This window comes from Micropterus salmoides, unplaced genomic scaffold (assembly GCF_014851395.1).
Source record: "Micropterus salmoides isolate LMB-PRFRI ecotype aquatic unplaced genomic scaffold, ASM1485139v1 Ms_hic_scaffold_7, whole genome shotgun sequence".
NCBI classification, from domain to species: Eukaryota; Metazoa; Chordata; class Actinopteri; order Centrarchiformes; family Centrarchidae; genus Micropterus; species Micropterus salmoides.
In genome coordinates, this window is record NW_024044459.1 from 7,292,114 (window position 1) to 7,313,060 (window position 20,947).

The window sequence follows — 20,947 nt, forward strand, 5'->3', positions numbered from 1 at the left end:
TTTCACACTATTATATAACTGATACAAAGACCTAATGAAAGTTGTGAAGTACCACAGCTGCCTTCCTTCACACATGTTGTGTAACTCCCATGTCAGTGAGCTGGTGTTACTAGCTAAGAATAGACTGCACATTCCAGTTTTCCAGCAAAAATATTTTTTTAAATTCTTCAGATTAAAACATTAATGTTGTTAAAACAGGAAGAGATCTTAAATACCTGATCAACAGGAGCTTCAGTAGACAATAAGACAGTAGGAGTCGAGTAAAGTTGCAAAGTTGACTTACTTTTGATTGGAAATCTTCTATTATTAATGCTGCTCCCTTCACCTACACATGAAACCCACAGCTGAAAGGCAAAAGGTATTTTTTTATAAAATGCCCAACTGAAATCGATTGGACTTGCTGACAGAGTTGATGTTGATGATAAGTGATCTAATGTTTAAAAATCCACATTTAATTCTCCTATTTCTTCATACTATTGCAGCAGTGGTGTTAATTTTTCTAGAGACCACTGAGGTTTTTGGTTACTGCTCCAGTGGAAGCACAGAGAAGCGTGTAAGACTGCAACTCTTCCTCCTGGTCTCAACTCTAGATTTCATGTTTAATGTAGATAGTATTTTGCTAGGCATGCTAATGCGTGCTGCAGATATTCATTAATTCCTTACACTTCACATTGCTTGTGGTTTTAAAAAAGATTTTTTTAAATTGCTCTTAGTAGTTCCTTGTGCAAACCATCTTTGGCATGTGGAGAAATCCTTCCTACAGGCCTGCCATGCTTGTTACAGTTGCTTTGCTGTGATTGGACAATCGTTACATGAGGCAGGACACCGATTGGTCAGTTGACAGAACACAGATCATCAAAATGAGACACGCTTGCTGTGTCAAGTGTTAATTTCAGAATGAAACTTGCTTCTCATGTCAAGCATTTTTTCCAAACAGAATTCTAAATGATCTGTATTTGATCTCCTCTGCAGTGTTCCATCCTAAGGATGGAGAATCTGGACAACATGGGCGAGGAAGGGATAGAGTTGGAGGGATCAGCCACCACAGCAGGCGTTATAAACACCAGCCTAGATGGTGCAGTAAACGTCACCAACATTACCTTTTCCCCCTACTATCAGCACTCTCTGTATGTGGCTGCCAGCTACATCCTGGCCTACTTCTTCATCTTCCTGTTGTGCATGATTGGGAACATCCTGGTGTGTCTGATCGTACTGGAAAACCGTCGCATGCGCACAGTCACCAACCTCTTTATCTTCAACCTGGCAATCAGCGACCTGTTGGTGGGCATCTTCTGCATCCCTACAACGTTGGTGGACAACCTAATCACTGGTAAATACCCTGTCATAAGTCCTCATCTATGCCATATTTACACTCACGATTGTGTGGCAGTAAAGTCGGGTCTAAGTAATCCTAGACACAACTGTCAGGGAGTGTTGTGATTTCCTGTTTTGTTTTGGTAAACCCTTCTTTACCCCTCTTGTGTCTTGGGGCCTAGATTAAAGCAGGTTCAACATACCCAGGAAATATTTTTATCTGGCTTCACTAACCTTAACAATGGCGATAATGGTAAGCCGTCACATGATGGTGGTTATCAACTGTAAGTGAACCCAGGGTTTCCAAATCCAGCCATCAGCATCCATAAAAGGGCAAGTGTTTGTAGCAGATGACCAATCGCAAAAATGGACAAGTCTACTGGTAGTAGAGTGGCATATTTTTACAAATGTAAAGCAAACCATAATATATAAAAAGAAGTTATACAGATAATCCAGGCTAAAAGCAACACAGATGCAGCTGCCACACGAAGGAAGACGAAAAATTGCATGCTGTGTGAAAGCATCACTGCCCCATCATTACGGCACTAGGAGATCTGACTATAATTACATTTGTTTATCATTCAGTTAATGTGGGTTCTTCATTACAATCAGCATGGGCACTGTGGTTTATGTTAAGTTGATGGAAAATACACAGTCCCGCTGCATTAAAATCCAGTGCTGAAAATAGTCCCCAACAAATGCACTACTCCAGTTTGAGAATTGTATGCTAAAAACTACAACGCCCAGCTGTTTCAGGATTTAAAAAAACAAAACAAATGTAACCATATATTTGTGACCTATTTTTAAAGATCTTTAGCTGAAAGGAGTGGTGTTGGGGCTGAGAGCAACAGACAGGCTTTTGTGAGAAGAGCGGAACAAGACAGTGATTTTCAATTTATTGAGGCATATCATTTATATGAATATACTCTATCTCTGTCCGTCTGTCCACTAGTCAGAGAACTATAGCTTGGGCGCATCTTGCCGTCTGAGCCTCGTTGAACGAATAAATGAATTTGTCTGAAGTCCAGACCAATTTGTTGCACTTTACGCTTTTTATTCTGGGTTCTCACACATACAGACAATCCCGGTATCAGTCCGTCATCAGTGTATGGAACGGCACTTGTGATTTCACAGCATTACCACAGGTGTTGGTAACCCCCCACTCCGTCAAAGAGGATCAGATCATTGGAGGCCACATCAGACACAAAGTGCTGTTTCTTAGGAAGCACTGTCTCCCATAGCTCGTCTGAACTGATATGAACTAAATTTAAAACAGACTGCAGAGAAAATAAAATTAAAATAAATGATACAGACAACACATCTTAATACCTAATAAAAGGTGTAGCTATAGCAGATGTATGGATCTGACTAAAAATGTATTCCATGGTTTCAACATATAACAACATACATTTGTTACTTTGTGTTATACCTGTTGTCACCCAATTGATATTGTATTACCTACAACTACATCAGACAGGAACATTTTGGCAGGACTACCGCATCTTTCAGAAGTGAACAGGTGTATTTTTTATTTTCAGTTTTTCTCCATTGTTTTCTATTGTGAGGAACAAATGGGAATCGATTTACATAAACACCAAAACTGTGGTCCAGTTTACAAAATTCACTCTCCAAATGATAGCACAAAACTACTGACACCAGGCAGCAATTATTATTTTTCAACACTGATCAGTTTACAAGGAGAGAGAAAGGGAGAGAGAGGGAGGGAGAGAGAGAGAGAGAGAGAGAGAATTTTAGCAGCAATGCAATTCAAAGTGCTTTCCACAAAATATAAAGGCAACATGGGGGGGGGGAATAAAACTGGTTAATTTACCCAGTAAACCTATATGTTCACCCATAATTCTGGGTTATGAATAATCAGGCTTTTCATCCTCCATTATTTGCTTTCCCATCTCTCACACCACTCAAACCCCGTTCAATTTTTATTTCCCGTCACCATGAATCAGATTGTTTGCTCTACAATCTTGGTAAACAGTCAAAACAGCAGAGAAAAACGTTCAGCTGTACTCTGCCCGGACACACCATGACCCAGAGAGCCGGGAACTATACTGAGAGTGTCTTTTTGGCCATGTTAAGTAAGAGTTGGTCTGACTACTTATGAGAGAAACCAACTGAGTTTCAAAAGCAAGGAATATCTGATTTTAATAAAATTTGATTTATTAAAAGGCAGTGGTAAAAAAAGTTTTTACACTTGATTTAAAAGAAGACAGTTTCAACACACCTGGGAGTTTGTTCCAGATGCTGCTTCTCCATGTTTAGTCTTTAACCTGGGGACAGAAAGCAGACCTGTCCCAGACGACCTGAGAGGTATAGATGGTTCATAAAGTAGCGGAAGATCAGTCCACCTCAGTAAGTATGGCCTGGATACTTTCCATTGCAATGCTGGAAAATGTGTCAAAGACATTAAGGACGAGAGAACATTGATATTCCTGGATGGGCATACAGTAGAAGCTCTGGAGTTCTGTAGTCTACCTCTGCAAGAAACTATTATCTGTCTTAGGGACAAAATGGAGAATATTGTGAGCAGAAGAATCTTGGGTGAAATCTGTACTCACTGTGCTGTCCAAACCATGTTATCCAGAAATTAATTAAAAGTTGAGTGAATGTATGGGTATGTAAGTACATTGGAAATGATATTGTGCAGTAATCAGACAATTTTAATCTACCACACCTGGACCTGGCCATACAACTGTTAGAGAATAGTCTACCTTTTACCGTTTCATAAGCGGATTGATTTAATGAGATTCTATTACTATAGTCTGGTATTACGGATGTGTAAATATCCTCAAAGCAGTATGAAGCATAAAGTTGCCATATTTACATTCTACAGCTACCAGAAATAACAAATGCATTGAAATCAGAATATGTGATTGTTGGTGTGGCAGCATTGAAGTTAAAGGAAGGTATCTTTAATGAGTTACAGAAATATGTTCTATTGTTAATTAGTAATGTACTTTTTAAATGAGTAATAAGTAAAGATGTTATTTCCAAATTTAAGTTACCCAACACTGTTCATTGCCTTGCTGCAATGTGTTTATTTTTTAGTGTGACTCCCATCGGTTCAGCTGAACTGTGGGCGACAGTGCTGACTAATGAAGCGCAGCGCTGTGTTCCTGCTATGTCAGGCTTCCTGTGGTTCAGATTGATTGCACTGGATGATTGCTTACACCTGTGGTAGGGTGTTATAGCTCTGAAACCATTTGTGTCTTTTCAGCCACTGCTCCATTAAAGGGATAGTAAGTGATTGTAATCAAATACAGTTTTTGATCTATTTAGTGAATATAGCCTCATGTTGTGTGTGTGCACTCCTATATAGCCTGTAAAAGGAAAACAAAAAATGATGTGGATCTTGCCACACAACATTGTTCCGGCCATTCACCAACAGGTGGCATTGGTCCACGAGCACAGTAGTGATGGGGGAGGGAAGCAGTGGGAGAGAGAGAGAGTTCTATACACCGCAACATTTTAACTTGCTGGACTCCAGGCACTGAAGAAAGAAGGTGGCCAACAAACAGCCAAAGGTCTAAAGAGTATAAACAAACAAAAAAGTTATGGCCAGAGGTCCAAAAAACAAAGGCGAGGTTCTGCGGGAACAAGAGTCAGGAACAAACTCAAGTAACAGAGCAACACAGGATACATGCAACAATGAACCAACAAAGACTGACCAGAACACAGGCATTGAAATACTGAATGAATGAGCAGCTAAGTGAGTGAATGACATGAGCAGCTAATTAGGCACAGCAGACACACAGTGAAACGAGACAGAGTGAAACCGCAAGGTAACCAAGCAGGAAACTAATACAGGACAGAATAAAGAATAAACCAAATGACTACAAACACAAGCAGACACAGATCCATAAACAAAAGTACATAAACAAAGGCAGTGGTAACAAACTAATAATACAACAAACAGAAATACACTAAGCTAACAACGGGAGCAAAGCTAGACAAGAACACCAGGCAGAGAAGATTACAAAATAAGAGGAAACAAACATGGAGAGACTGCAAAATCAGAGCAGGGACAGGACCAAACAGGAGACAGGACTACTTGGAGACACAAGACTAAGGACTAAAACAATAAAACACAGACGTACACCTAAGCGATAAGAGACAAGACAGATACTAAGAAAACTTAAACATGCGAATGAACCCAAAACATGAATATAGCTTATAGAAACACAGAACCCCAAACCAAACCCATGAGACCAGATACTAAGTAAACTAGAACATGTGAATGAATAAAATAATAAACAAGGCTACACAGAAACATACCAAAAACAGACTAAAACAGGAAAGACATGAACACAAAACCACACTCCTAACAAATGATTTTCACAACCCAAACACGTAATCTCTCCTAATGGGGAAACGCTAATTCACCCAGTGCTATTCAGTGTTCATTTTTACGATCCTGACTGCCCATCCACACATCACATGCAATAACAACATCAGTGACATCAAAGTGAAATGTCATTAAGGAATGTGGTTAGAAAAGCGCTTTATAACCGTGAAGGGCAGAGAGTTTGATTGCGCATTTGATCGTTTTAAATAACTAAACGACTCCCCGAAACATTTCTGACACATTGCCCATGTCTGCCAGATATCTAGCATGCCAAATATCAGGAAGAATCAGCCGACTTGACATCCACATCCAGCCAATGAGAGCAGGCAGCTGGCAGAGCAGGCAGCTACTTTTCACTGCAAAACAGTTTTTACTCGTATGTATTATTATTTTTTTCCTCTGTAGCTCAGACAATCCCTGCTACCTGCATGTGCTAATCCATTCTTTCACCCATATTCTTTGTCTTTATAATTGCTATCTTTATAATAACAAACAGCTGTTTCGTGTGTAGGTTCGCCACATTTCACGTGTTTTCTTAACATGTGGTTTGAAGGCCAGCGTCGGGTGACAGAGCCGCTGTCAGCTCGTGTAGTGTGTGACCCCCTGTCACCGATCAGTCACATAGTGTGAACGCCACAATGAATTCAGACTCCTGTCACAAGATGGCAAGTTGTTGTCATTTGAAATGAGAAAGGATACAGGCAAGGGCGAAAGACATTCCAATTTCACACAGATATGCAAGACGCACTGGATGAACCAGGTACATAATTTGTATTCCCTTGTTTGAAAAGAGCGTAAACTAAATAATTTAAGTTGTGTTTAAATATTTATTTACACAAACAAATAGAAACTCTTTTTAGTGACTGCTTGTTCCAGCTGGGTCGGTGGTGCTGCAGCTGAGCAGAAGCTGACTGCGCACAGCCCTGCCGTCTCCGCTGTACCTCGTGCCTCTCAACCCTCAAGTGGCCGTGATGCAGTCCTACAAACACAGAGATTCCATCAACTCAATTAACGAGGTTGCCAAGGAGATCAGGTCACTGCATCACATCCACACGCTGGCGCATGGCATGTGATAACAATAAATGAAACTGTGCACTTGTATTTGCTCGACTGAGGCATCGAAACATCAGTTTAAAAGCAAGTCATCCTCCTGTTCACCTTATTTATGAGCAAAGCTTGACATTAACACCCGCCAACCCGCCAAATGTGGGTGGATTTCAGCTGTGGCGGGTAACGCTGTCACTCCCACTAGCCACTTTGGCTTTGTTGAAAAATTGTAGTCTTGCTAACAAGCATCTGAAATAACAAACAAATTGCCATGTGACACTACGACACTACAACTCCCATGAGTATTAACTGTGCATAGTGTTTGCTCACTGGTCCAGTCGTGAAGCCTATTCTCCTTACCAACAACACTGTAAACAAGAAGACATTGTGGAGATTAAACTAGCGGACTGGCACACCGGCAGATTTTCCCTGTGGCCAGACGGCTTTTTAGTTAATTATCAATTTGTCCAGCTGCAGTGATGACAAAGCAAGCTTTTTTAATAGCAGGCGAATCCACACAACTGTCGCGTCTCACTCTCTCCTGCAATGCCGCCGCGCCAGGGTGCACACGCGAAATAATGACATCCAGACTTTTGTCAACCGAGAATACAAAAGGTAAATCCGTCACAGGCCAGCCACAGTCCTTTAGACCTGTAGACCATAAGCCCCCCCGGTCTGCTTTTAATTTGATGGTATGATCTCTCAGGGTGCCAACTACGGAGGAGCCAGGGGGAGCTTAGCTCCACTAAATAAGACATCAGATCCCCTAAAAGCATGATTTGAGATATTTTGGGGGGTCTCTAAAATACTGACAGCATGCTTTATTGCCATTAATTTCTATATTTCGCCATCATCATGGATCCATGCGTAAAATCAGGAGCATCCGACTTCATCCAGCCAGAGGGATTGATCACCAACAGTCTGCAGCAGTAAATTGTTGTCACACGTAATTCTGCTGGTTTTGGGTGTTTTGTTAATGTCTCTTGACCAATCTGAAAACCATTTGAAACACTTGACATCTGCTGTGTCGATTTTGGTGGAGATTGATTTAGCATATTTTGAAAAATATAGAATGACTGACTTCTGAGTTGACCATAGTTTGAAGTGAGGCAAAAGTTTGTCACATATGAGTGGATGTGCAAAAAAAAAATTCATCTCTCTAGGATGACCGGGTGATTTTCACAGACGTTTGGAATGAGAAATGTCTAGCAGTTTACATTTGTCATAATAAGCCACGGCCACGTTGAGCAATCATTACCGAATGTTATGGATCAACTGAGTAGCGACCTTAAATCGTACAAACCAAATTTTGTATGAATCCATGCAGTGAATTTAATTACGAGGTATTTGGGTGGAATTTACAACCCACCTGCCAATTTTGGTGAGTTTTAATCCGGAAGTTCTTACTGAACAGTTTTGCAGCAAGAAAGAAAGACTAATGAGAACAAAAATAGGGCTTTCCTGCTAGACCCCCCCCTCCCCCCCCCTCCCCCCCCCCCCCCCCCCCCGGCCCCATCGCGCCCCGCGAGTCGGCCCAGGCGCCCCACTGGGCTCGGGAGGCCCGTGGAGAATAAACGACCAGAGTTATAAATGAAAGGGGCTTGCCGTTATGGAGATATAAAATGTATATCTATGGGAGTGTTATTTGATTTGCAATTAATAGCACCACCTAGAGGCCGATTGACTCCACATTTGACACAGCCCCTCGGGAGGGCGTGCCAGATAAGTTCCCCGAGTTTGGTGTAGATTGGCCATTGAAAAGGTAAGATCTGACATGACACCCTGTTTTTAGCGTTTGCGCAAAAATGTATTAGCATATAATTCGGCTGTTTTTTGGTGGATCAAAATTCCCTCTACAAACTTATCGGCTTGGTCCGGAGATGGTCCGTGCCAAATTTTGTGCCGATCAGATTTGTCTATGGAGGAGTTAATTAATTATTAATTAATTATAGGTTTTCCATTTTTCGCGATTTAGCAAAATGAAAACGTCATCGCACAGAGGCGTGTGCTATATCATAGGAATCGGCAGCATTCCCCCAAACACGTAAACATAAGGTTTATGAATGTGCCATGTAGTGGCGCGTAGTTATAAGGCAAAATGTCCTTTGGTTGAAAATCCCATTGAAATGAATGGGATTGTCTGACTGTATTTGAGCTTCGATTATAGCACCACCTTTTGGCCAAATTGCACCAACATTTTCAGGTGTGATCAGGGCCCCATGGAACCGTTGACCCAAATTTGGTATTAATCGGAGTTGTGGTTGTGGAGATATAAAATACATGTAAGTCGATGGGATTTTTTTTCAATAGTGCCAGCTAGGGGCTAACTGTACTAAATTTTGCACAGCCCCTCAGGGGGGAATGTCACATAAGGTCATCAAGTTTTGTGTTGATCGGCCTTTCCAAACCAGAGAGATGTTATAGTTCCTGTTTTTAGCATTTTTGCAAATATTTGTTAGCTTGTAATTGGCATGGTCCAGAGATGGTCCGTGCCAAGTTTCGTGTCAATCGGACTTGCAGCTTCGGAGGAGTTAATTAAAATAGGTTTTACAGTTTTTGTGATTTAGCAAAACGAAAAAGTCATCGCACAGAGGCGTGTCCTATACCATCGGCAGCATCCCCGAAACACGTAGACATAAGGTTTATGAACATGCGATGTATGGGCATGTAGTTTCATGTCCTGTTAGTAGCGTTTCTCGCAAATATTTGCTAGCACATAATTGCGACATTTTTTGTTGGATCAAAATTTCCTCTACAAACTTTCATCAGCTTGTTCCAGAGATTATCCGTGCCAAGTTTGGTGTCGATCGGACTTGCGTCTTCGGAGGAGTTAATTAAAATAGGTTTTTCAGTTTTTGTGATGTAGCGGGAAAAAAAAGTCAATGCGGAAATGGGCGGGGCCTATACCACGAGATTCAGCTCGATCCCCCGAACGCCCCCCGAGGTAGAAGTGTGTGGATTTTTGCGCCTGAGTTATGTGCAGTGAACTGGACCTACCCTAGGAGTTTTGCGTCCCTAGCAGTTACCGTCTAGGCCGCAGTATGAGTTTTATGCACGGAAGAATAATAAAAAAAAAGAGAACAAAAACAATAGGGTTCCCAGCTCCGCTGGTACTGGGAACCGCAATGCCTTGCATTCGCGGGTTCCCAGCCCACTCGGGCTTGGACCCCTAATTAGCGGGTCCTGAGAAGTGAGAAGACCTTAGCAACCTCCCAGACCACTGAGGTACACACTGCAACAAAGCAGGGAAGTTCTGGTCAGAAGCCTGGTTTACAGGATAATTAACAAAAGCCATATTTATTTTTTCCTTCAATGAATTGCTAAAAACAACGAGGTCTCATCTGGAACAAGTCTTTCGAAATCCAGCCTTCTCTCCTGCAAGGACTCAGACTGTTTCTATAAAATGTTGGCTTGGTATTTATTGGAGCAGTAAAGAGCAATATGAACCTAGTATCTAACATAACTGTTTGTTTGACAGAAGACAATTTTTATATATATATAAATCTACAATTTCAGTAGTTAACTGCAGGATTTAAAGAAAAGTGTGTTAAATGGCAATATTTCCTATGTTTTTTGGCTTTGTCAGCATTACTTTACTTCTACTTTGTTCTTCTTGAGATAAAGTGCCATCATGTGTTCTGACTTTTGACAAATGTGTACACATTGGTTTTTTGTTTACTTTTTTTACTGGACAGTGTTTTATTCATCTGTCCAGTTTCTTGTGGACTTGTTTTTAACTTTAACTTTTAAACAGTCTTTAGATTGCTGTTGCAATCAGTAATGATCTTGAGATAGTCAATACATCAGGCTTTATCTGGATAATAACGTATGGTGGAACTAAGAAGGGACTGTATTTTTTGATAAAAAGATGTTTGCTTGTTGCACTGCAACCACCACCTTGAGGTCAATGTTTACTGCTGTCAGTGTTTCTCTCTGTGCTGCTCCTCTGCTACTGTCCCATAATGTGTTATTCAAGCAATTTACCTGAAAATGAATTAGATATACTCATTGTGTCAGGGGTGTTCCATCTCCATGAAGCATCAATTTCAGCTGTGGCAGGAATGATACAACAATGAACATGTGGGGAAAAGGAAGCAAGGTGTAAAGTGCAACTTCACAATCTAATTCTAAACCCTAATGTAATCTGAATTTCACCCATTTTTAAGTCTAACCCTGACTTTATCCATTTAAAACATAGGTTTAACAATATCTTGAACTGCCTTAATTATAAACTACTGTTAAGGATTTCTAAAAATCCTCAGTGACAATTATGTCACTGTTTTCACTGAGTTCCAAGCACCAGCTACACTACGCTAATGAGCGTGTAATTTTTTCAACAGGTTGGCCCTTTTCCAACACCGTGTGCAAGATGAGCGGATTTGTGCAGGGGGTGTCTGTTTCCGCTTCAGTCTTTACCCTGGTGGCCATTGCTGTTGAAAGGTTAGTATATCCTGAGGTGTGATACCTAATCAGTTAAAATTAGTGCAAAAACTATGACACAATAAATAAATTATTCAACTGACAAAAAAGTAATGGATGACTAGTTTGATTGCTCATTGGAGTCATTCATAAAGTAGCAAGAATAAGAGTCAGCCAATAAAAGCCATGCTAGCAGCTCTGTGAAGCTATATTTAGGCACAGTGGTGCTCTGAGCTTAATGCTAACATCAGCATGGCAAAATTATTAACATACTGATGATTAGCTGGTATGTTTACCTTTGGATGTATTACAAGCACTGGATACCAGACTTATCTGGCACCCAACTCTCTTGACTAAAAAATGCACTAAGCACATAAGACAAAAATGCTTTCCAGCTTCTAGGCTGGCTTCTTAATTTTGAGGCTCACTGCACATTGTAGCAGACCTAAATTTATTAGTTATGCATTTTAATAAATTTATGAGAATTGATACCCAATTATGAATTAAAATTCATAAAATCTAAATTTCCTCGTTAAGGGCACCACCGGAGTTGTTATAATCCTAGAGTCTCCGGACCTCTAGGTAGTTTGAATGATTATACAATTATTACTAGTGATCAGTTAGTTAATAATCGCTCAATTATCTTAAATCAGTCAGTCAGTCTCATATCTAAAGGGTCAGTTCTCTTGGCAGGAACTAGAAATAGGCAACACACACAGCTCTTGATTATATTACAGTGAATTTATTCTCTAACTAAGGTGATAAAAAGATGGTTGGATACAGGGAACATAAACATTTGCTGAACAATGAGCCTGGAGGTTCGATTGTGGGAAGCATTTGACTCATACGGCATAGAAGAGCTAATGAAAGTAAACTAATGCTATAATTTAGGAGTTAAAATGGGCATCTGATCACAGAACGTGTGTTAAGTCTTACTGCTTGTCGACAGCCTGCTTTTGGCCTGTTGCACGGGTCCCACGCTAGCTTCCCGATCCTGGCTTTTTGCTAGGGATTCTCCAGGGTTCTCCGTGTCTGATTGAAACGCCTCCTCCGTTTGGCAAGTCGGCTGTTTTCAGGTTTCCTTCGTTGTAGCTGGCGAGACCACGTGGCTTGGTCTGACCTCGGTGAAGTTGGCTCGACGAAAAAGGCTTAAAATGGAACGTTCCTGAATTAGTCCAGTGTAACTTAACGGACTGATAACTTTAACAAACAAAAGAAATTAAGAAATTAAAACAAACTGAAGGCAGATCGATGTCGCGGCACTTCAGGTGTGTAGCTTCAGGCGAACAAAAGGGCCTGTTTGTTTCGCTGGCCGAGTCTGGGCGTTGCCTGGCGAGGCACGCTGCGCGTGCCGAAGCATCCAGAGGGCCAAGCAGGGTGGAAGAGCCAACAGCGAAGAGAAGAGAGCAGCGAGGTCGCGTGTCGCTCTTTTGTTGTCTGGGGCGTGGTTCCCCAGGGGGCGTCTCAGGTTTCCCATGGGACTGCCTTTCTAAACTTAATGTCTAAAAGAAATCTATTTGCACGTATTATAATCAAATATTTTCCACAATCGAACCTCAATGGTCGAACGGTTGTACTGTTGTAGGCATTGGGTAACAGGAAACAATTGTCACATTATTGGTCAGGATATTTATACATTTAACGGCATTTCCGATGAGGGCATGTAATACTTATTTCGTCCACTTGGGGGAGCTCAGGTTACATGAGGAAAGCTTGGATTAAATCAAAGATCGTCTCTCCTTAGGAACTGGGAATTTGTTGATTCATCCTTAAATTCAAGCTGGCGATTAAGAGTATAGTAAAACATTTCTTTGTCATCATTTCTAAAGGAATTTTGTAAGAAAGTATTATGAACAAGCATTGATTACATTAGATGAAGGAGTGTCTTGCTGAAAATAAAAACTCTGCACAAGTAACTTTCTTTTCAGCACTAATATCAACAACAGTTAACATAACTACTCAAATAGAGGCAAACGTAATCAAGTAACTAAACATTTAATTAACTCAATTAAATGCTTTGAGTCTTTGGAGACTGCAGTCCTTTTACATTGAAAGTTCAGCAGGACTATGTCACACTTGGGTGAGACGAGGAGTATCCCTTTTTGATGTGGTAATAAAACAAAGAATAAGGTCAATTGCCACGGAAACGTGTGTGGGGGGGGCCAGTTTTGATAGGCTGTTCAGGGAGATGCCAATGGCTGGTGCGTGTCTCTTTGTCAGTTTAACAGTCAGGCCCCGCGTTATCAGCTTCGGAATCAAAAAGGTGCCAGTTTTATGGTCGGGATAGCACTTAGAGAAAGCAACTTTGACCCCTCCCCTTCTTCTCTGGGGAGGAGAAAGGAATTTAGAGTAGCTCCAAATTTATTCAATATAAAATGCACAAATCCACACCGTTTTTCACTACAACATGCACATTAGTGTTTCTCCATGGGACCATGGATCTGTACCAAATGGCCATCCATCAAACATGGTCACCCTATAGAAAAGTCAAGAGATCACCAAAGTCAGTAGAATTCATCCTCTGGGGACCATGAATGTCAGTACAAAATGTCATGTCAATGCATCAGATGGTTGCTGAGAGATTTCAGGCCAACATTGCCACACAGCTAACATGACTCAAACCAAACATTTGGGGTTTATAGCTTGTTACATATAAAGTATTTGGTTCCTTTACTTTGAACCCTTTTGATTACTGGCCAAAGAAAATTGAAAATTATGTTAATATGTTATGAGTATGTTAATTTGAGATGGGAATTCATCATGATTTAAAGACCGAATTAAGGTAAAAAAATAAGTGGAAGATTAATTAGTAATGTGTATTGATTATCCTTAGTTAAGGCTCTAGTTATAATCTAAATTCTTTTGCTCATGGTTGGTGTTTATGTCTACTCGTATAGGTAATTAGTGGCAATGCTCTTCCTTACTTATCTACTACAGGTTTCGCTGCATAGTGTACCCTCTACAACCCAAGCCGACTGTGCTTGTTGCCAAGGCAGCCATCCTGTTAATCTGGGTGCTAGCGGTGGTGATTATGTGTCCTGCTGCTATGGCACTGACTGTGGAGAAAGTACCTTTCCACTACATGGTGTGCGACGATGACTTTAACCACACATTCCCCCTGTACACCTGCTACGAAAACTTTGCCAACCCTCAGATGAGAAAGGTCTACACTGCGGTTCTGTTTGCTCACATCTACCTGGTGCCCCTGACCGTCATCACACTGATGTATGGAAGCATCGGGGTCAAACTGTGTTCCTCTGTGGTTAGAAACAGAGAGCCACAGCTGGCCAACGCAACAGTCCAGGTTGGAGGTAGAAGGGCTGGTCAGCCAATGATATCCCAGAAAAAGATCAAGGTGATTAAGATGCTCATCTTGGTGGCTTTGCTTTTCATGCTGTCCTGGTTGCCACTCTGGACCCTCATGATGATGACAGACTATGCAGGCTTGGACAGGGACCAGCTGGACCTTCTGACTAGCTACATCTTCCCCTTTGCCCACTGGCTGGCTTTCTCGAACTCCAGCATCAACCCCATCATCTACGGCTACTACAATGAGAATTTTAAGAGGGGCTTCCAGGCGGTGTGCAAGTCTAGGCCCTTCTGCTGCCTCAGGCAGTGCCAGCTGTGGAGGAGGTTAGCCAGGTTGGGCAGGAAGGAAAGGTCTATGGCAGCACCTTGTGGAGGTACTGAGTTCAGAGATGCCACTGGAAATCACAACCACCTTCTCTTGGGGCTGAGAAATCGAGTCCATAACGACAACAAGTTGACTGTCACAGCAGAGGTGAATAGGAGTGCGAGGGTGGCGTGTGAGACGGTTCACTCAGAGAGAAGTCTTTCAGATCGAGGGATAGAAATGAGAGCTGTAAAGAAGAAAGGCAGTAATGGTGAGGTATCAGAGAGGGTTAGTTCACTGGCAGCATCAGTATATCAGGCGTGGGATAACTGAGCATTCACAATGCTACTCAGAAATGAACCAGACAAAGTCCCACGGAAGAGACAGTTATCAATTATCTAATGCTGCAAGTGCGCTGTGGTTACTATTTGGAATGGTGGTTACACATTGCGACCTTAGATCTAGGCAGTGCCTCATCTAAAACATAAATATTTACATTACTCATGCTCAGCCAACCAAGGACAGAAAAGATGACACCGCCGGAGATGGGTCATAGTTTTCAATTGGTCATTGAATTATAAGGAAGTGAATAGTTCATGTGACTATCGTCTTGTCTTAAATAATACATTTTCCTTTTGTTTTTACCTGCACATCGCCACCAGGCGTCGGAAAAACGTGTGTGTGGCACGTTCAGTTCGGCTACATCGCTGTGATATGGGCTGGATGCTCAGGTTGCTGCCTAACAGTGTTAGGGTAGTGTGTGGTGTTTCACTGCTGCAGAGGAAATTAGAAAATGTTCTAATTTACGGTATGAATGCCACCACATCATCTCACTACGATCCTCCATCAGCAGAGCGGTCTCGACCCCCAGCTACGTACTTACCTACATTTACTTACTATTCACAGTCATTTGAGAGCGACGCACTCACTGCCCCTGCCTCTCTCTTTCAGTGTGTGTGTCTGTGCGATCTTGGTATAATGGTCGAATAGGTAATAGACTATCAAATGGTAGACACTGGAAGTGGCAGCATGGACCTTGGCGTTATTGTATTTTTGGACAATATTCCCTTACTGTAGATCAGCTTAACACGTACGCACCCCTACAACTGTACAGACAGCAGACATGAGCGATCCATTAGGCTTTACATTAGATTCCAGTAGCTGGTTTTTAACCATTGATAGAAGTTGGTCTAGATACACGTTAGTATTTTTTTTAATAATTTTTTTTTTGCCACTCTAGTTTAATCAACAGATGAGCTACACACATGTGTACTGTTAGCATGCCAACATGTTTAACATACTGATGTTTAGCTGGTATGTTTACCCATGGATTTATTACAAGCACCCAAAACAGGACTTATCTATCGCCCAACTCTCTTGTCTAAAAAATGCAGCAAGGCTGAGAGGAGGCAAAGAATCCGGCTCTTTTAATACAGACATGTTTACCATTCATCATCTTAATTTAGCATTCATTCAACAATCAACAGATGACTTTCACAAATGTGTACTGGTAGGCTAAGAACTTCTCGTGCCAATTTCATGTTGGGCAAAGTGCAAACTCCAACATACAGTACATGACCAAGGTAAGCAAAGCCTGTGGTTACTGCTCTCCTCTCCATGTCAGGAAATCGGTTGGCTGAGCATGTGAATCCAGAAGTGATGCAGTTCAGACAGGCTACGTGCTTAATTTGTTTTCCAGATCCAGTTTTTTTGTTTGACAGCTCACATTATTGCTTAAATGTGGCTCACATCAGACTCCAGTGTGAACTGTCCACAGCCTGAAAGTGACGCGCATGCAAAGAAGAACAACACGACGTCACACGCAGCAGCATGCTGTTGTACAGAAGTAAACAAGGAGCCACAGAGTTTAGCTCCGGTTAGCCCAGGTTAGTGCCTGCTTGCTAACCCTCCCAATTTTCATGGGAGACTCCCATTTTTCATTGTCCTCTCACAGGTCACATTTCTCCCGAATTATAACAAGTGCTCACAACTTTCTGTTCTTTTCATTACAGTTTCTGGCGCTGTAACGCAACTGCCCCACAACTCCATCCCTCTCTCTGTCTCTCTCTCCACTGTGTCCGCACGGACAAGTAGCATGCACATAACTCAGAAGAAAGCTCGCGGCCCGGTGGATTTTAGGTGTAAGGAAGGGAATTTGTGAGCAAGGTAGAGAGCCGCATGTTTACTGATGGCTTTATGTGGTGCTTTTCGTTCACTGCGGCTCTGTCTACAGCAGAACTGTGACAACATCTGCTCTAGAGTGACGTCAACGTCGCATCAATTCTGATCTGAGTGTCCAGACTTAGGTCGCATTTTGTCACTTGACAAATCCTTGCATCACCCATCACATTTCACTGCACTTCAATCATGGTGGTCTATTTAAAGGCCACTGACATGTGCTTTGAGCTGTAGGAGTCTCCACCACAGCACTCACATACTCTTTTTGAATGGACTCTGGAAGGCCTTCATTTCTAAACAGTTTTCTCAGCATGTTAGATCCTGATCAGACAGAAAGCGCTTTGCAGGTTCGAAAATGCCCGTCGCACAGAAAAGCCTTTTTTGGTTGAATTTGGAAAAGAGCAGTGCGCTGCATTTTTTTTCATGTTGCTAGGCAACCACCAAATCAGCTGTCCTGTCAGTCTAATCAAAGATTATAATGCCAGCGATCTGTAATCTTTGGTTTGCCTCTAAGTAATAACTAAGTAATGTCATATTAGCAGAAATTTGATCACAGATCACAGGTCTGTGTCTTTTGTTGCTAAAAACAGACAAACAAAATAGACAAACGGAGGGTGCCTGCTCTGGGATTGTTTGAGGGTGAGAGGTGTACAAACACGCAGGAGACAGGGAAACAGAGACCCGTGTGGGTACATGAGAGCCTCAGAAAGAGGAGACAATGCTGGTAGTACCACCAGTTGGTCCAGTAGCTGCGCCTTAATGATGGTTGGTTCAAGGCTTATTTTAGGATGACTCGGGGACAGTTTGTTGCAGTCTCCGGACAATCCAAGCAACTGTAAACTTCCGTCACCACAACTGAGGGCCTGTCTGTCCATTCATTCAATTGGACAATGGAAAAAACGTGAATGACGTTGGGCGTTTTCTGCCCAGAGTTGAATTTTTTCAACTCTGTGCACTCAGAGTGCTCCTTTGAGAATGCAAGGTGCAGCAGGCGCCCAAAACGCGAGGAGCACAGGGCGCGCAGAATGCTCACTGCCAATAGAATACAATTTTAAAAACCGCAAAAAATGCTAAAAGGCTATTGTTATACATCCAGGATTGGCCCCAACTGACCTGTGTAAACAGGAAATACAACTCAAAATAATACGACATTTGGGACATCTAATTTCAACTGCCATGCCTCCTTTCCCACTCTCACAACTATGTGCTGTAGATTATTCTTACACAGGTAGGTTGGTAACTTCAATGTAACTGTAAAGCACAACAGTTCTACTAGTTTGTGTCTATAGCAAAGTCATATGATGGATATCGTAACTTAAGACATCCAACAGTCACTAAAAGCTGTGCCTTCAAACAATAATTAAAATCTACCTCCACATAAAATAATTTATACAATATTGGTCAGCTACCTCAACTTCATCAGTGTACACATAAAATAACACCACCTGAAGTGTTTAGCTTATCAAAATAATATACTACCATGACACATTTTAAAACCTTCAAGTGGTACAAATACATAAGTAAAAAGCTAATTATTATTTTAACAATCCCAAATTTAAGTGCTACAATGCTTTCACTTCACAGGAATGTATTTCTAATTGCAACATTGTTTTTATATGAAGTGTTGCTGACCAACGGCAGTAATGTCCACACTTGAAGGCGTGATGAGTATAAATCATAAAAAAAAGAGATCTTGAGAGAGAAGTTCAAAACGTGCTGTGCACAGCTGGCCAATCAGAGCGTGAAGTGGAATGTCAGATTGTCAGTTTTAGAAAATTACACAAATTGTTGAACCAATCAGTATCAGAATGTCGGCACAATTACTGTGCTAATGTAAATTATTCATAAATATGGTTTGAAAACTTGCTTTAAACCCACAGTGGTTGAAAACATGTTGATGGACAGACTGACTTTAGCCAGAGATACGTGCCTCCCACTCTAATCTCACTTTCTGATACAGGCACAGAGTCTGGCTGTGTAATCTCCCATTCCCCGTAAATTACCCACTAAGCTCTACGCACTTGGTTTTGTTTGTTTCCCCAAGACCCAACTGAATATCGGCTCAGCCATCATTGTTGCTGCCGCATCACAAACTTCAGCTCGCCACAGTTTTTACTGCTAGCTTGACTGAAATTATTACTTTCTGGAGAGAATATCACTCTTTTCCCGGGAAAACCAAGGGTATTTGGCCATTAAGGAAATTTCGTTTTAAAGGGGCAATCAATCTATTTTACATTTACATTTTATTATTAGTTAAGATTACTCGTTGGGAGGAGTTCTTCTCAACTTGTGAAAAATGTTTTCTGTAGCTTTGCGAGGAGCTTTACATAATAAAAAAAAAAAGATGTCATGCTTGGGCTTTAGACTTAACACTTAACTTTTAAGAGAAAGCCTGCGTTACAAATTCAAGGTGTGAGGATTGACAGAAGTGGGCATTTAAGAGAAAGGGGAGGTCTAATGAATGACACCTTCCAGTTGCACAATGGGAAGAGTAGGATCCAGTGTTTTTGGAGCTTGACACATACTAGGGACTGAAAGTCAGGCTATCTCATCCTCTGCTGCTTTGATTTTTGATCTCTTTAAAAAAAAAAAAAAATTGTGAGTTGTACATTATATTTACTTATTTATTATATTTTGGAAATATCATACAATCGCATGACTGCACAGTGCTGCTAACAGGTGGTAAGCTTGACATTTGTCAGTGATATCTCTGTAGATACTTCAATACAGGTAGCTGTTGTTCACACAGCAGACATAAAATGTTCTAAAGCCATTTCTCACTAAAAGTACCAAGACAAAACATTAAGTTTCATTAACAAAATAAAACATTCTGACTGTTGCTTTCTATACCAACCGATGTTCAAAACTCAGAAGATATGCTGTTATCTCAAAGTAAATGACCTGTAATACCTTTACGCTCTAAATCTTTTGTGACATCATTTTTGTTATTGTGTTGCTTATAGATTAGAGGTGATTTGAGGTGTTTTGTTTATGACTGTGATATACAAAACACATCAAATGTTAGATCCTTCACCACTGCTAATGAGAATGTAATTAAGTGCAGATGTATCTACTACTAAGAGCCATTACCAAAAATAAATAAATAAATAAAAGAATAAGATAATAGAAGTAGGGCATATCCTTGCACATATGTTAAAGTTGGGATCCTTGTGTCTTTATTGCTAAGCAGTCACTGGTGTGGTGTAACTTGGATGTGTTCCCGGCTTGTGGCCTTGTCAACGTGTGCAGCATTGTTACTGTATATTAACAGAGCCTTAAGGAGGCCGTTTACACTCACTACTTTATATTTATTGTTAGTAGGTAAGTGTGTTGTTTACATATACAACCATACAAATGTCTTTCATTTGAGATTAGGGATGTGCTCTTTCCAAGAATTCCAATTTGCTTTGGAAATTTGAAGATGCCAGCTCAGGCGTCATGGACAAAAGATGTTTGCTGTACAGTGGGCTGTCATTTTGTTATTACTGTTGAATTCATATAAATGTATTACTAACATCAGAAGAGTGCACTCGACATTAATTGTTTTAGTGAAATAAGTGAATTCCCTGATGACACCTCAGGAGAAGCAAAACAGATGTTTCAGACTAATGTATGTTTGCTTGCAATGTAAAACCTTGACTGTAATAATGTTGTTCTATCTCTGTTGATGTAATAGGCTGTGACTGAGATGGGTTTTTTGAAGGCCAGTTCTGTTATTGATATTTCTGTATTGAAGCATCAGTGTTTTGTTCATATATATATTCATGTTGATTTTGGCCACGTTTGTGAAAAAACACATGAGAAATCTATATGGGCAAAGTACTTCTCTGTCCAGCTGCAGCCTCAAACAAACCAGCAGCATGTAGTCTTCTTGTCTATTGTCGCAAGTGATGGAAGATAATGAGCCACTTTGTCTTTTAACAAAACTCATCGTATTGCCTTTAAAAAGAGACGTGTGACTGTTGCAGCTTAGTGTAGCCAGGGCTAAAGTCCATCAACTTGGAGCAGTATCTAAT

The 20,947-nt window shown here is 41.1% G+C and overlaps 1 protein-coding gene across 1 annotated transcript in view; it reads left to right on the forward strand.

Annotated features, from left to right (window-relative positions):
- npffr1l2 (neuropeptide FF receptor 1 like 2) overlaps positions 1 to 16,920 on the forward strand; it is a 40,412-nt gene extending 23,492 nt beyond the window's left edge. Inside the window, exons 2-4 of the mRNA XM_038702447.1 lie at positions 973 to 1,330; positions 11,062 to 11,161; positions 14,078 to 16,920. Of these exons, the coding sequence (XP_038558375.1) occupies positions 988 to 1,330; positions 11,062 to 11,161; positions 14,078 to 15,086 (1,452 nt within the window). The 5' untranslated portion in view covers positions 973 to 987 and the 3' untranslated portion in view covers positions 15,087 to 16,920. The remainder of the gene's footprint in view (positions 1 to 972; positions 1,331 to 11,061; positions 11,162 to 14,077) is intronic.
- The last annotated feature ends 4,027 nt before the right edge of the window (positions 16,921 to 20,947 follow it).